General features: G+C 39.9%; 1 protein-coding gene across 3 annotated transcripts in view; it reads left to right on the top strand.

Moving 5' to 3' along the window:
* ubr2 (ubiquitin protein ligase E3 component n-recognin 2) overlaps positions 1-15,752 on the top strand; it is a 43,445-nt gene extending 27,693 nt beyond the window's left edge. For 2 of the 3 annotated variants that reach the window (XM_065251600.2, XM_065251608.2), the window contains exons 22-47: positions 1,963-2,015; positions 2,098-2,200; positions 3,113-3,161; positions 3,674-3,828; positions 3,968-4,067; positions 4,143-4,252; positions 5,373-5,453; positions 5,537-5,718; positions 5,860-6,065; positions 6,149-6,242; positions 8,776-8,934; positions 9,171-9,253; positions 9,340-9,418; positions 9,498-9,646; positions 9,730-9,785; positions 9,870-9,966; positions 10,073-10,140; positions 10,234-10,369; positions 10,464-10,560; positions 12,535-12,665; positions 12,749-12,857; positions 13,052-13,108; positions 13,193-13,270; positions 13,383-13,553; positions 13,971-14,072; positions 14,155-15,752. In XM_065251600.2, the coding sequence (XP_065107672.1) occupies positions 1,963-2,015; positions 2,098-2,200; positions 3,113-3,161; positions 3,674-3,828; positions 3,968-4,067; positions 4,143-4,252; positions 5,373-5,453; positions 5,537-5,718; positions 5,860-6,065; positions 6,149-6,242; positions 8,776-8,934; positions 9,171-9,253; positions 9,340-9,418; positions 9,498-9,646; positions 9,730-9,785; positions 9,870-9,966; positions 10,073-10,140; positions 10,234-10,369; positions 10,464-10,560; positions 12,535-12,665; positions 12,749-12,857; positions 13,052-13,108; positions 13,193-13,270; positions 13,383-13,553; positions 13,971-14,072; positions 14,155-14,296 (2,847 nt within the window). In that variant the 3' untranslated portion in view covers positions 14,297-15,752. The remainder of the gene's footprint in view (positions 1-1,962; positions 2,016-2,097; positions 2,201-3,112; positions 3,162-3,673; positions 3,829-3,967; positions 4,068-4,142; positions 4,253-5,372; positions 5,454-5,536; positions 5,719-5,859; positions 6,066-6,148; positions 6,243-8,775; positions 8,935-9,170; positions 9,254-9,339; positions 9,419-9,497; positions 9,647-9,729; positions 9,786-9,869; positions 9,967-10,072; positions 10,141-10,233; positions 10,370-10,463; positions 10,561-12,534; positions 12,666-12,748; positions 12,858-13,051; positions 13,109-13,192; positions 13,271-13,382; positions 13,554-13,970; positions 14,073-14,154) is intronic. The other variant, XM_065251615.2, reaches the window with a different exon arrangement.
* The last annotated feature ends 384 nt before the right edge of the window (positions 15,753-16,136 follow it).

Genomic DNA, 16,136 nt, shown 5'->3' with positions numbered 1-16,136 from the left:
GATCGGTCTGCACAGTGCGCATGATGTCAAATACACCTTTGTTGTATAGGCTCGTTTGGGAAACTGCGACATGCGGCTTTATGTATTTGTGCAGCACATATCAGAGTGTTTTATAGCGACAGCAACCCGAACAGTACCCGAGCCCACATCTGCAAAACATACCCAGGTTTTCTTTAGGGTACTGCACCCTGTTATAGTATGGAGCATTCACACTAGCCAAACGAACCATACTTTGGGATACAATTTACTCCAGTATGGTTTACATAATTTGAGAACACCCTAAAACTCCCTTTAACTATATATATATATATATATATATATATATATATAGAGGAGAGTGGGGCACAACGCTTTTTGGTTTTGGCTCAATCAGTTTGATTTAATTATATTTTTACACAAGCAACACACACATCTTTGCTACAAATGAACATTTTGAAGTTTGTTTCTATTATTTACCATTCTTGGACAATTACACCAAACGTGACAGAAGTGCAAACGTTACAACTTACCCCATAGGTGGGGTTAATTGTAACAGGTAGGGGGTTAGTTGTAACACTTACTAAAAATTAAGTTTGCATGCAAATATTTCAATACTATTTTGTCTATATTCCTGAAGTGGATATTGTTTATATATCCGTCTATAATAGACGGGTATCTACACTATTCATCCCTCATTTAACCATAGTTCAATTATAAATGGATACAAATGTGTAAATATGTGAGAAAAATTATGACCCAGTCTGTAATAATCATACTACAGTTTAAAATCAATTTCTGAGATAATGAGCATCAAAGTCTGATTTTAGTTATTCATTTCATTATGATTTCAATCTTTGACGTGACCTTATTCAATCATTATTAAAGATATGAACAAAAATAAATTTGACACACGATTTTTGATAAAACGGTTGTTCTGAAACTTAAACTGATCTCAGGTCAGAGAAACGGCCGGTCCTGTCACAGACGGCACTCTGGTGATTGAGTTTAGCTGAAGGCACGTGCTGTTTTTTGTTTCCTATGTAAAGAGCAGCTTGTGTGGTGTCTCCTTCCTCTGCCATGCTATCTTTTAACTGGCCATAGCTAGCGAAGTTAGAGGAGGTTGACTTGCAGCACTCAACACACGTGTGTTTTTTTTTTTTTTCGCTTGGCAAGCAGAACGAACGTGACATGGGGGCGTATCGGCATCGACGATTCAATTTTTTAATTTGAAGTTCGAGGTTGTGACTTAATTTCGGTCGATTTCGATTTAAAATCGAAATCGTGACACTCTTAGTTGTGTGTAATAGTTGTGCCTGTCTAATCAATAGTACAGCATCTAAAAAACCATTGGACCCTGTGGACCAAAGTAACTTCAGTCAATGTCAAGATTTCCATTTTTATAGAAAGTGCTGTACCATATTGTATTTTTCCTTGTTTTCATGGCTTTTCTTTTTCTTAGGCTGTGGAATAATTTACCACCCTGCAATTGGTCCTCTTTTATTATTAATTCATTTGAATCTCATCTAAAAACTCGCTTTTGTTTTGGGCCATACAGACTATATTTCATTCTCACTTGCTGTGCAGATTTCTGTGTCTTAGGGCAAAGATCCATCTTTTTTAAATGTTAGAACAAAATGATTTTTTGCCGTTCAGTTCTGTTAATGATTCTGGAACATCTGCCATCTACCACCGACATGGTTAGAACATCATAAAAAATTTGCATAAAATATACAATATACAGATGGTTTCTAGAACCAGGATTGTTCATTTTCTTAACATTCCCCTTGCTGATCTTGAACATCTTATGCATGATAATACCTAAAAGTATTGATTTATCTCCCAAAGTTCCAGTTTAGGTATGGTACCTACCAGAGTAGTTCTTTTTCTATGTGGCTTGACTGCCACCCAGTGGTAATTTTTATGTAATTTAGAAAGTCAATTCAACAGCACTGAATAATCACGATCTCTGTGTTTTGGCTACAGGAGAATAAGGAGACTGGCATGGAGAGAGTCATTGATCATGTGGCTTTGTTTAAGTATGTGTCCTTTATGAATAAGTGTGGTTCATGTTATTGGATTGACCTTTGTGTGTAATCCGGTATGATTTGTGTGGGATAGGAAGCCTGGTGTGACAGGCAGAGGACTTTATAAACTCAGACCAGAGTGTGCCAAGATGTTCAATCTCTACTTCAATCATTACTCCAGAGCTGACCAGTCTAAGGTAACACTGCCGCCTGCACTGTACTTCACAAAGCACAATTGTTCAGTTTTAAAGGGGACATTTCCAAAACTTTAAGTTGTAAAATAAATCTTTGCTGTCCCCAAGGTACATATGTGAAATTTTAGCTTAAAATACCATTTATTTGTTATAGCATGCAAAAATTGCCACTTTGTATGTGTAAGCAAAAATGTGCGGTTTTTTTGGGGGGTGTGTCCTCTTATATGCAAATAAGCTGATGTAATGCAAACACTGATCATCATGATGGTGGTTGGTTGAAAAAAATAATTTGTGCTGTCAATTATTCATTCTCTCGCTCTCTCTATTTCTCTCTCTGTCTCTCTCTTTCTCATAATATGTCCATTTTAACACTTTCCCCGCCAGCGTTTTTGTTTTTTTTTAAGTTGCCTTTTATGTATGATTTTCACAAAAGTTTGCCTTCCAGAAAATGTTCTTCTATAAATATATAAACATACGGGCCATTGAATTATAAGAAAATAATGCACACCCAAGGTGCAATGCGGCACGACGCGAAGCGGTATACCACGGGTACCACAAACGTTGCTCTGGTGCCTATTATTAAGATATTTGACAAGTTAGGTGTGCGGTTATCAGAAATTAATGCATACCCACGGAACATTTCTCAGCCACTCAGAATACAGCATTCAACAGACCTGTGGTATAAATCAAATGAAAGAACACACCCTCTGCTTTCAAACAAAAAAATTTTTATCCTACCTTTTATTTGTTCTCTATTTATCACCTCTTGTATATCGGTAGGTTTCTTCAAAAATACACAATTTTGAGCAAAAAGCTGAGAAAAACTCGTCATTGGCAGGGAAGCGTTTTCTCTTTATTGATGAGATGGCAGGAAAAAGTTAAACCAGTGGTAAATGTTTGCTTGTTGCGGTTTAGGCTGAAGAGGCTCAAAGAAAGATTAAGAGGCAAAACGGAGAAGATTCAGGTAATATGTTCTTCTGCAATATCCATTTATAATGCATTATTATCTTAGACTGCAAAAAATTACTTTCTTACTTAGTATTTTTGTCTTGTTTTCAGTACAAATATCTAATCAGGATGTATTTTCTTGATGAGCAAAATGAAATGTCTAGTTTTTTTTCTCACCCCATTGTCAGATATTGTCTAATATATTTATATATATTTATATTAAAAACATTACATTTCACCACAATTTCACTTAAATTTTATATTTAGTTTTGTCTTAAAACTAGACTGCTAATCAAGAAAATACATCTTGATTTAATAAATTTTTTATGAAATTTGTACTGAAAACAAGACAAAAATACTGAGTAAGAAAGTAATGTTTTCCAGTGTAGGTGTCAAATTCTGAGTATGTCATGATATCAATGTTTGCCCACCGATTACATGTACATCAATCAGGGTAGCGCATAATACATTTGTCATGCTTTCATACCAGCCTGCTTTAGGTGTGAATTAAATGTTTTTTTCTTTCAGTTTTGCCTCCACCAGTTCCTCCTCATTTCTGTCCATTGTTCGGCAGTCTGGTAAACATCCTCCAGTGTGATGTACTTCTAGGGATTCTGGGAGCTGTACTGCAGTGGGCTATGGAACCCAGTGGAGGACACTGGTCCGAGTCCATGCTACAGAGGGTATGATTGTGACTGCCTGTGTGTGTGCGTGCGTGCGTGCGTGCGTGCGTGCGTGCGTGCGTGCGTGTGTGCGTGAGGGTTTTCACAATTGACGAGATCTGTCTGAATCCCATTCTTCTGTACTGTCTGACTCCAACAGGTGCTGCATCTTCTGGGCATGGGTCTTGTAGAAGAGCAGCAACATCTCACTGGCAGCACAGAAGATGGCATCAGCTTTAACTTTACTCTTAAGATCTCCAGTAAGGCTCACTTTTGTCTCACGTACACGCTTTCCAAATCTGTATCAGACAGTTGAATTAATCTCTTTCTTGTAGGACCAGGTGAGGCTCCTGGAAACACTCCCAGTATTTTAGCATTACTGGAAACCCTGCAGAACGCTCCTCACCTGGAGGTGCACAAGGACATGATTCGCTGGATTCTCAAGGTAAAGCAAATCACTGTCTAATCATCAAACCACCTGTCATGGAAATACAGATTGGGTTCAACCATAACCGAAATCTCGTGAGATGTTGGCGTTAGTGTTAGGTTTGGGGGTAGGATAAATGCTCATCTGGTGAGATTTCATGAGATTTTGTCCGTTGTTGTATCCCTTCCACCTATACCATTTTCTAACTGTCCACTAGGTGGCAGCAGACATTTAGCTAATGTCTTTAAAGAGTTTATGGTTCATTATATTAATGAAATAATAAATATATTTCTTTAATATAATGGAAAATGTTGTCGTGGCAAGGACTGTTGCCAGTTTACAAGTTACTAGGATTGTTATGCTATCAAAATTTCACTTATTGAAAAGTTTTCCAATACTTTATTCCAATTATGACACCACAGCAAAAACACTGTTAAATAAACAAACTCTTTAGAAAGTTAATATGACTTTAATGTGTGTTTTTAGTTAGGTAATATTTTATTTTGCTGACCTAATGTACCTGATAAATTAAAAAGAAACATCCCAAGCGAAGTACAAATGACAAATAAACAGTGGTGGCCGTGACTGCTCTTCCGAGGGGTGCAAATTCAAAATAAGTGTTTGTGTGTTGCGCGTGTTTTAAAAATATGTGTTTGTTGCGTCATGTGAACCATGTGCATCACGTGTTTTCTCAAAATAAGTGCCTGCTGCACACGCTTCAAAGCAGTTTATGATAAAAGAGACGCTCACGTTCACAAAATACACGCAAGACACTTCCTTAACACTAAACTCTGATTACGCATGAGATTATGCGAGTATCTGGCAAACCCGAGCGTCTCTTTTATCATAAACCCTTTAGACTCGTCTGCAGCAGACACTTATATTGACAAGACACGTGATGCACATAGGTTCACTATGTGCCTATGCGCCGAACAAATATTTTGAAATTACGAACAACAAACATGATGGGCTACATACATGTTGTGACGAACTTCACATAGTGCGCCCTCGAAAAAAGAAGTCACTGGCAGCCACTGCAAATAAATGATGTAAAATGCAGAAAACCTTAATGAAAACCTTGCATATGACTTCATTACACAGGATATTTTGTAACGGTTGCATACATGTATGTTTGCAGACGGTGGCTAACATTAAAACCACACGTGAGTGCACAGCGAGTGCATCCCCTGCTGACAGCTCAGGACACAGTCAAGAGGAGGTGAGACCAGTAAACACAAAACGCTCACATTATGAGCCACTGATGTCAGAATATCACCTCACCGGCTGTGTGTCTGTGTGTAGACGGTGCGGGATAAAGATAAGGCGGAGCGGAAGAGGAAAGCAGAGATGGCACGGCTTCGGAGAGAGAAGATCATGGCTCAGATGTCAGAGATGCAGAGACACTTCATCAATGAAAACAAAGACCTCTTCCAGCAGAGCCTGGAGGAGCTGGACGCCACCACGTCAACCTCACTTGAGCACAGGTCTGTGTGTGCAAGTCTAGCTTAGTTTATATTATTTTACGTCATTAACTCTACACTTTCATACTTATGAGTCATAAAATGGGAAAGAATCACAAAACTAGTTTTTATATTCTGACCTCTGATTCTCTGTTTCTTCTGTAGCCCCAGTACGTGTGATAGTACGCTAGTGTGTGTGGGTCCGAGGCGGTGGCGTGCCAGCGCAAGTGACAGGAGGCAGGTTGTGACGTGTATCCTGTGCCAGGAGGAACAGGAGATCAGGGTTGACGGCAAAGCTATGGTCCTTGCTGCTTTTGTCCAGCGCTCCACAGTTATGTCCAAGAACCGCAAAAGACCTACATACAACCCCGGTTAGAATCATCTTAATAAATGAAACATCTGCTTATTTGTCCGGTCTGTTTTGTAAATGTCATTGTGTGTGTTTGTTTGACAGATAAGTATGACCCTCTCTTCATGCACCCGGACCTGTCATTTGGCACACACACGGGCAGCTGTGGACACATCATGCACTCGCACTGCTGGCAGAGGTAAAACCATGAGCAAACCAGCTAGTTCCACATGTTGACAAACATCCTGGTTCAATACCAATCACATAACAATGAGCATGCTTTCTTGTTGAATATGTCAGTATACATTATAATAGCCTCAAGTAGAGCATAAGTAGGCTATGTCAAATGAGGCAAAACTTGATTTTTTTAATACTAAACTATGGCTCTTACTTAGTATTTTTGTCTTGTTTTCAGTACAAATATCTAAACATTCTTAAATCAAGATGTATTTTTTTTCTGTGTTTCATGCGCAGCTTGTGCGTGTACTATGGCGTTTTGGTCAGTTTAGGTCAATCTAAAATCATTATGAGAGTCGGTGTCGTTTATAACGTGCATTTAAAAATGCAACACTCGTTAAACAAAATCATTCAAAATATTCTTTATTATCATGAAAATACCTGAAACAATTTGAAGAACGGCGATATGAATATTCCTGTAGACATTTCCTGGAATAGGGTTTGTAATGCTACTTCTTCTGTGGCACAAAGGGAGTTTCTGCACGAGCGCGCCCCCTGGCTTTTAGATGTGGCAACATCTCAGCGTAATTCATTCAAATTCATTCATTGAGAAAATGTGCATAGCCCTGCCTGAAATCTTATTGTTGCATTCCACAGTTGCTGGGTTTCCTTTACACTGATTTTATGTGCATTTTTAAAGGGCCACTTCAACCATTTGCATTAAGCTTTGTATAGTTAGAAACCAGTCATGTTTTTGAATGGTCGTGCATCATTTCCTCAGTTTCCCCTGAGACAGGAGAAATACAGATTTAGGTGTTGCACTTCCTTCTTTCAATGATGTAAAAATCATCATTTTGCATCATTGAAAGAAGGAAGTCCTATATCTTTGTAGAGGGGGTGAGACTACAAACACCCCTTTTCTCTGTCAAATAGGCACCAAATTCTAAATTCAAGTTACATTTCGACTACAAATATGATCCCCTTTAAAAAAGATTAATGTTTCCATTGGTGAAATGCTCCTTTAAGTAATGCATAAGAAATGAGAAATGGAAATGCCAAATTTTGTATAAAAAATTAATTTGCAGAAACGTTTTACGCTTGCTTGAGGTGGTTTTTGACTTATGCAAAAAAGAGTAAATGCAATGGAAATGCATTTGGCTAATGAATTCTGATGTAGTGAACATTAGACCCACGTGACTGATCGTCTCTAGCTGTATCAGCTGACGTTGTCTTTCTCATATATGCGTCTCGCTGTCATTTCAATGCTCTTGCTGATAGTGCCTGCATCAAAAATTCAGCATATCTTTTTTGTGCACCGTATTTATTTTGACAATCACAAGCTGCACCGCTAGTAAATTTACTTGTAACTAAATGCAGTCCTGTCTGCATTTTCTAAGCTTGCCTTGTTTTATTTACTGTTGGTTACTAAAGCCCTTTTCACACAGACATTCCGTAAAATACACGGGAAAGGCATCCTGGATTTTTCCGGAATCCTTAGATTTTTTGTTCATTCACACTGACATGAGTACCCGGCATCTGATGGTCCCAGAAAGACACGTGACATGTTGAAAGTCCCGCCCTCTCTTCTACGCAGCGTCTGAAGTTTGCAAATTATATATTATTTCTCTCTCCAGAAACAACTCGCATGCATTTGTTTATGATAAGACTATAAAGGAGCGTGTGAATGCACAGTTCTATTCTGGTGAATGATCTCAGCTTCAAAGTGGATATTTGACAAGCTCCCTGATCTCTGCTTTAATACAGTTTTCAGACATTTCTCATTGTGATTGTTTATATGCATTTAATACCCGCATTTTGAGGAGCTGAGCGATATATCTCGTTGGGATGACACGCAGGTATTTTCATTTATTATAGCTCAAATGAGCACGTGACGCGATATTCTTTTATGCTGCTGAATGATCTCAGTTTCAGCGCAGTAAGTGACGAGCTAACTTACCTGATATCTGCTTCAGTCCAGTTTGCTGACATTTCTCGTAGTGAATGTTGTAAATCCCTCGTTTTAAAGAGTTGAACCAACTTCATGTTGCCATGACACGCGCGTCATCACTACGGCATGTTTACGTTCATTGTTTATGCGTCTCATTTATCATTTCCTGATAACTGCTTCAATCTAGTTTGCAACATTTCTCGTGTTGAATGTTTATATGCATGTTATCTCTCGTTTTAAGGAGCTGAACCATAACTTTTGTTGTGATGACGCGTGCGTCCTCACTACGACACGCCCATTGCGGCATTCTTTCGGCTTCTTGTTCACACAGAGGGTTTTCCGTGTATCTGACTAGGTCCTCTTTCCGGCAACGATCCCAGAAGATTAACGGAACGAGTTTGTGTTTACACAGACGCTTGTCTGGCAATTTTACGGGTATATTCTGGGACCAAAGGTCTGTGTGAATGGGATTTATGTTACCAATACCACCATAATTAGTTCAAAAACCTTGAACATTTTTTGTTTATCATTTGCGAATTTTAAAACCCAGCTAGTGTTGTTAATTTCTATGTTGTATTATAATTGTGTGTAATGTCTCCCCCTGCAGGTATTTTGAAGCAGTGCAGGCTAAAGAGCAGCGCAGGCAACAAAGGCTCCGTGTTCACACCAGCTATGATGTGGAGAACGGGGAGTTTTTGTGTCCGCTCTGCGAATGTCTGAGTAACACGGTCATCCCACTACTGCCCCTCACTAAAACCACCTGCAGGTACTTCTCATCACACATGCTTCCAATTTTAGCACTCAGCTTAAACATGCAGCTGTAATTGTTCATTAGTGTGACACCTCACATACTGTTGAATGTCTCTCTGATCCTTTTTTGTGTTATCCTCATTAACATGACCTTAGCATTGTTATTATTACACACCTAGCATCATGCTAAGCACGTCATTAGTCTGTAATGTTTAGTTGGATGGATTTGAATGTGCATGTGTTTGTACGCAGCACTGAGCAGCCCGATCAGAGGCAGTGGGTGAACATCACCTCCCAGCAAATCAAAGCCCTGCATGCCGCACGCAAGAAGACCAGTGAGTAACCCCATCACTCAAACACATGATGCATGTGTCCATCTTCTCAGTAGATGTGATGATACATACTCATGATGTGTGTGCAGATGCTGAAGGTGTTGATGATGCAGACAGTGCTGAAGACTGTCATCCACCTGATGGTTTCAGACTGGACCACACTCCAAAGTAACTTTAAATTACACATAATATCTCGCTCAAAGTGTGCTTGTTGCCAGACGGTCTAACAAAAACTCTTATCTGTCAGGAATCCATACTCGGGCACCATAAAGGAGATGTTGACTACGTTTGGCACAGCCACGTATAAAGTCGGTCTTAAGGTCCATCCTAATGAGCAGGATGCCCGTGTGCCCATCATGTGCTGGGGCAGCTGTGCCTACACCATCCAGTCCATAGGTCAGTCTCTTTTTTGCCCATCACTATTAAAAATACCTAATCAGAGGGTATTTTAAATATTAATTGTTTCATTTGTCACACAGAGAGATTGTTGGTGGATGAAGAGAAGCCTTTGTTTGGAAGTTTACCATGCAGACAGGTACTCAAACTTGATATGAGAAGCTTATTTTGTTGTTTAATACATATCAAACAATATTTGTAACATCTGTGTGTATGTGTATAGAACGACTGCTTGAGCTCTCTGACTCGGTTCGGCTCGGCCTGCTGGACAGCCTCATCTCAAGCTGTTGTACACGGTCACTTTATCAGGCTTCTAGCAGGTGGGAATCAACACTACTTCTGCTAAACACACAAACCAGTCATTCTGTCATGATTGTGACGTTATGTGACCTTTCATGCATTGATCTGAATGTTTGTCTGCTGCAGCTCTTGTTCCTGATTCCCAGGTGGAGAATACCCCATGTATTCTGGACATAGACATGTTTCATATGCTGGTAAGTAAACACCAGAAAGTGTCGCATATAAAAGTGATTTTGCAGCAGATGCTGTACGTGCAAACACGTATGAACTCTGTGTGTTTGTGACAGGTGAGTCTGGTACTGTCCTATCCAGCGCTTCACTGCTTAGATTCCTCAGGGATGAGTGAAGATGCTGCACAACTGCATCTCCTGCACCTGGTCACCATTGCTCACATAGTGCAGATTCTTCTTACCTCCATACCAGGTCAGAGCCGCATCCTCTTCACAAGCAGTATTATGTTTATAACCACTTGACACAAAGCTTTTTTGGATTTATGTTGACTCCTGTGTGTCATCAGAGGAGGTACGGATGGAGCAGGAGAGTGGAGGAGCAGAGAGGGAGGAGGAAGAGAGCGTGTGTCTGCTCTACAATACTCTCAGGAGGCATCTGAGCAGGTGAGACACCACTGGTGCTTTGTTTTCTTTGTGGTTCTTTCTTGATCATGTTTTACCAAAATATAGAAATGGCATAGATTACATTTTAAGGTAAAATTCCACAAATTATATAAACAATGTATAATATAAAGAATAATCCCACAAAGAAAAAAATGTAAAGGTTGCATCGAAATTCTGGGCCGGAACTGAAAATTCTAGATTCACCAAAAACATAAAAGACTTTAAAATAACTTTTTTAAAGGTGCATTGTGTAACTTTTAGAAGGATCTAGAGCAAAGAGTGATTTTAATGAGAGATAAATTAGGTTACTGTAGCTTTAAGATGCGAGAGAGATCGCTCTGTTCTTGTGCGCTGAATGACAGGCGGTGTCTGTGCGTGCGCATCGGGTGTACGCGGAGAAGAGCAGCTTAGTGATGGGGACAACTGCACTATACTATACTATACTGTCAAAAAAGCAACGTCCTTCGGATGAGACGTTAAACCGAGGTCCTGACTCTCTGTGGTCATTAAAAATCCCAGGATGTCCTTTGAAAAGAGTAGGGGTGTGCCCCGGCATCCTGGCCAAACTTGCCCATTGGCCTACTAATCATCCCTCATACTAATTGGCTATATCACTCGGTCTCCTCTCCACTAATAAGCTGGTGTGTGGTGGGCGTTCTGGAGCAATATGGCTGCCGTCGCAACATCCAGGTGGATGCTGCACATTGGTGGTGGTTGAGGAGATTCCCCCATTCATATGTAAAGCGCTTTGAGTACTGAGAAAAGCGCTATATAAATGTAAGGAATTATAAAAAAAAAATGTAAGGAATTATATAAATTACACATATCTCTGTAAAGGCATAGAGGGAAATTTAAATTTGCACGTAGCACATAAGCAACGGTTGTAAAAATGCTCACATTAAGTAAAAATGGTCCCCAATTGCTGCTGCATTCAGGAGCCCTTTGATGACAAAAGTAAACTGATGAGATCGGCAAATTTAGCGAGTATCGATCGAGTCATTTAATGCCATGATAGAAGCATCTCCAATCACCTCGGCTACTTAGGACATTTTCCTGTAGGAGTAAACACAACCTACGCGTATAATGTAGGCATGGTTAAAAAAAAAATCCAGTGGTGCGCGTACAGTAGAATGAGATGTTTTTATCTACATACACTACGGGTCCCCTAACATGAAAGTCGCCATTTCACACCGCCATGTTTCCACTGGAGGTCTTCTCGGGTCCAAAGAAATGTACCCGACCAGAATCACTTGAACCCAACATGCATAAATAATTTTTTATAAAGAAAGACCAAACCCAAGACAAACCTAAGAAGATTAGACCTGAGTCTGACCCAACCCAGTGACAATTAGTGCAGTCTGCAGCCTGGCATGCACCAGTCAGACAACCAATTTGGCCCGCTGCTTCATTTATTTTGCAATTTGATTGCAACACCAAGGTAACCGCTAAAACATACATTTTTTTAATTGATTGACAGGTCTGACTCAACAAAAATTTACCTACCACTAGCCACACGATGTCGCAAGCACTCTTGGCAAACATAGGAGTGGTTTGAAAAGGACTCAATGCACACATGGAAGAGCGTTCTCCGGTCCGTTCGGCAAAAACACATTTATTTTAAATTACTTAAGACCCGATGCCGCTAATGTTATACCCGACCCGTGTCCGACTTGAATCTCAGTGGAAAAAGCTACAAACCTATCAAATAGAATAAAAAATGTAAAAAACACTGACGGGAGAGTCAGAGCGCGTTAATTTCTGTTTATATTTTAGACATCGTCGTCTTTTGGCAAAAACTGACAATGCAGCAAAAAGTTACGGTGCATCCTTAGTGATGAACATCTGCTTTATGCCAAATTTAATTGGGGTGTATGTACCCTGGATATGCCATTGTTATATTACACAAGAAAAGATCAACTAGACTTTAGATAATCTGATCTTTTTGCAGTACTAAAAGATGTGTGTGTGTTTCAGTGGTCTACATGAAGTGACCTCAGGCTGGCATCTGTGGCACTGTGTGAAAACGGGAATCCTGCCTTATCTGAGAGCAGCTGCACTGTTCTTCCACTATCTGAATGGAGCTCCGGCACCACCTGAGCTGCACGGTAAATGACTCTCAATTCTCATCTGCCATCAATTCGAACATAAAATAACTCTGAGTCACTGCTAACAATGGTCATGTGTTCAGCTGTAGGTGTGGGTGAATGGGAGGCTCTGTGTGGATACCTGTGTCTGCCCTCCAACCCGTTACAGCTCTACTACAACAACCTGGAGCTGCTAGAACCTCTACTGCAGGGGTAACTCTCTGTCCATCACTAACATTTCTGACTAAACTGTTGCTGCCTGTAGCTGAAATGGTCGAGCATTGCATTAATAACGCAAAGGTTGTGGGTTGAAGGGAGTACACATACTGATCAAATGTATAGCTTGAATGCAAGTTGTTTTGGAAGTGTCTGTCAGATGCATGTAAATGATTGATGGTTCATTGCAGGTGGTGCTCTCATCCAGGTGTGCTGCAGGCTCTTCAAAGCAGCACAGCTCTCATCAGGTCTGTCTGAAACTCTCAACAATCAAAGCTTTGTTTAAGCTGTCCTGCCCATTTTATACTTCTTGCTCTTGTTTCCTGTTTTAGATTTCCAAGAGAGTCCAATCATCTTATAGAGCTGCCAGAGGACTACAGCGCCCTCATCAACCAGGCCTCCAGCTTCACGTGAGTCACCTCTGTCTTTATATGACTATAAAACTCAGAACCTGCTGTTTGCTGACCATTAGTTTTACAGCCATGAAGCAGTTAATTATCTTATTTTCTGATGGTCGTGCAGGTGTCCTAAATCAGGTGGCGATAAGTCTCGTGCTCCTACACTGTGCCTGGTGTGCGGTGCCATGCTGTGCTCTCAGAGCTACTGCTGTCAGACAGAGCTGGAGGGGGACGACGTGGGAGCGTGCACTGCTCACACCTTTACATGCGGGGCCGGAGTCGGTATTTTCCTTAGGTTTGTGTGTGCTCCTGAATTCTGATTGGATACATTTGTAGTTTTTATAATTCTAACTACAGCTGGGAAAATAAGTATTTGACACATCAGCATTTTTATCAGTAAGGGGATTTCTAACTGGGCTATTGACACAAAATTGCCACCAGATGTAGCCATCAAGCCAAATATTAAATTCTTATGAAGATATCAGAACATTTAAGTATACAAGTTGAGTCATAATAAATAAAGTGAAATGACACAGGGAATAAATGTGTGAAATAGTTACTTTCCCCGCTGTATATTACTTAATGCCTTATTCAAGCAAGAAACCACTGCAGGCTGTATTTTACCCTGGTTAAGATGTTTTATGTTTCACTTTAGGCACAACATTTTCTACTTGAATGTCGTAATTTGATAATTTTTGTTTGTATGTGTCAGGGTGCGGGAGAGTCAGGTTCTGTTCCTGGCTGGTAAAACTAAGGGCTGTTTCTACGCTCCTCCATACCTAGATGACTATGGGGAAACAGACCAAGGGCTCAGGTATTACAAACACACCCACTGTCTCTCTTATTGCTTGTATTTTAAGCTGTAAAGGTTTAACGATGTGCGTTGTCTCTCCTAGACGGGGAAACCCTTTACACTTGTGCCAAGAGCGTTACAGAAAGATACAGAAACTGTGGCGTCAGCACAGCATCACAGAGGAGATCGGCCACGCCCAAGAGGCCAATCAGACTTTGGTGGGCATTGACTGGCAACACCTGTGAAGTCACGTGACACTTTTTCTCCTTTAAAGCGATAGTTTACCTGAAAATAAAATGTTATTATTTACTCAACATCATGTTACTCGCATGGTCTGTGGAACATGAGGGCAGATTTTTTTTTTGTATAATGTTGATGCTGCTTTTTCCATACAATGATCTTAAATGGTAACTGAAGCTGGCAGTCCATAACATTCTGCTTAACATCAATTTTACCGTTATGCAGAAATCAAAATATAACCGAATTTTCATTTTGAGGGTAAACTGTCCCATTACAACACATGAGGGGACCTGCACATCAGGGCTAGAGGTTGCCAAGGCATCACCAAGGCCTCTTGCTCTCCTCCACCCCTTTACTCATCTTTATGACAGTGGATGAATGCATGACGACTTGTTTCTTTTCTGGGGGAGTTTTTTTTTTTTCTTTTAAATGATATGAATGCATATTTAAAAAGATATATAACCAAGGTATTGAGCTGCTGCAACTATATGGGTTGCAACAAAAGTACTCTTCATAGGAATGCTATTTAATTTCTCTCTGCTACGAGTAATATTAAATTATTTTGAAGGTAGTTTAAGTATATTGAGAAGGTTCTCAGATGGCAGAAATTGATTTGTGGCACTGCCCTTTGAGCGTAAATGTCCAACCTTTTGCCATGCAGGGGTAGCGCCACCTGTAGGCTATACAGCATCCTGTCTCTATTTAAAATGCTGCAGTACTGTATGTTTTTCTTAGGCCACATAATTAATGTGCTCAGCAAAGTCCTTATAAAACAAGCCAATGCAAGGAAACTCCAAGAGCATGTGAATTTGTCTTTTGAGTGTCTGATTTATGTTTGTGTGTGTGTGTGTGTGTGTGTGTTTGAGAGACTGAGTATTTTTATGTATGTGTTTAGGCGGTATGTTTCTAATATGATGGATTTATACTGTGGTCAGTTTTTACAATTGTTTATTTCTCACGCTTTTTTGTGTGGTATTTGTGTTTTCTCGCGGAGTGTTTGTTGTATTTAATTGTTGGAAACATGCTTTCCATGAATTGAAGCGGCTATTCTTGTGCTTTTTTGGACATTTTGTTTTTTGACACTGCTGTCTCATTTGGGCAGTAGCGGTAATGGTTGCAGAAATGTACATCCTTGATTGGTTTTCAGCCACAGTTTCCTTTTAGACTGTCTTTTTGTCTTTGTTTTTTTTTTTATTGGCCTGAGACTTCAGTACTAAACAGTTTATTTCGGGTCAGATGTGCATACAAACACACACTGTTGCTTCTTTTTGATACTGGTTTTCATGCCTCAATCGATTCAGATTGAGCTCCTCTATTTAATGCAGTGGGTCGATTCTTTTAGACACTTCCAGTTGGTGCAGCAGTATATATCACATCACACACAGACTTGTTAATATGTGAATTCCTGTATAAATGGGGACTTGTACTATATTGTAAAACATTAATGGAATAAAAAAAGAAAAAAAAGATTTGTGTTGTTTGTCAATCAACTGCTTTAATACACTAAACGAGTCACATAAAAAGCATTATTGTAAGGGTAACTTAACTGGTAAGCTTATTGGCTATATGTAGGTGAATGTGTTACCCAGTTTATAGTAAATAACTCATTTTGCTGTTCTGTCCAAGTGCAGTTCTCATCCAGGAAGACTGGAATAAGGAGGATTACATTGGGATTTAAACCCAATGCCACTTCACTGTGTTAGAGTCTGAACTACCATATGATGATGGCACCAAATTCTAATCTTTAACCACGTATGTTTTTTTTTTCTGACAGTAACGGTTTGCCCAGTCGCTTTCCACAATATGGCCCAGGGCTGTGTTTCCTGATATTTATTGAACTTCCCT

The sequence above is a fragment of the Paramisgurnus dabryanus genome, chromosome 20, assembly GCF_030506205.2.
Source record: "Paramisgurnus dabryanus chromosome 20, PD_genome_1.1, whole genome shotgun sequence".
Lineage (NCBI taxonomy): Eukaryota > Metazoa > Chordata > Actinopteri > Cypriniformes > Cobitidae > Paramisgurnus > Paramisgurnus dabryanus.
This window is presented reverse-complemented; position numbering and strand designations above follow the sequence as displayed.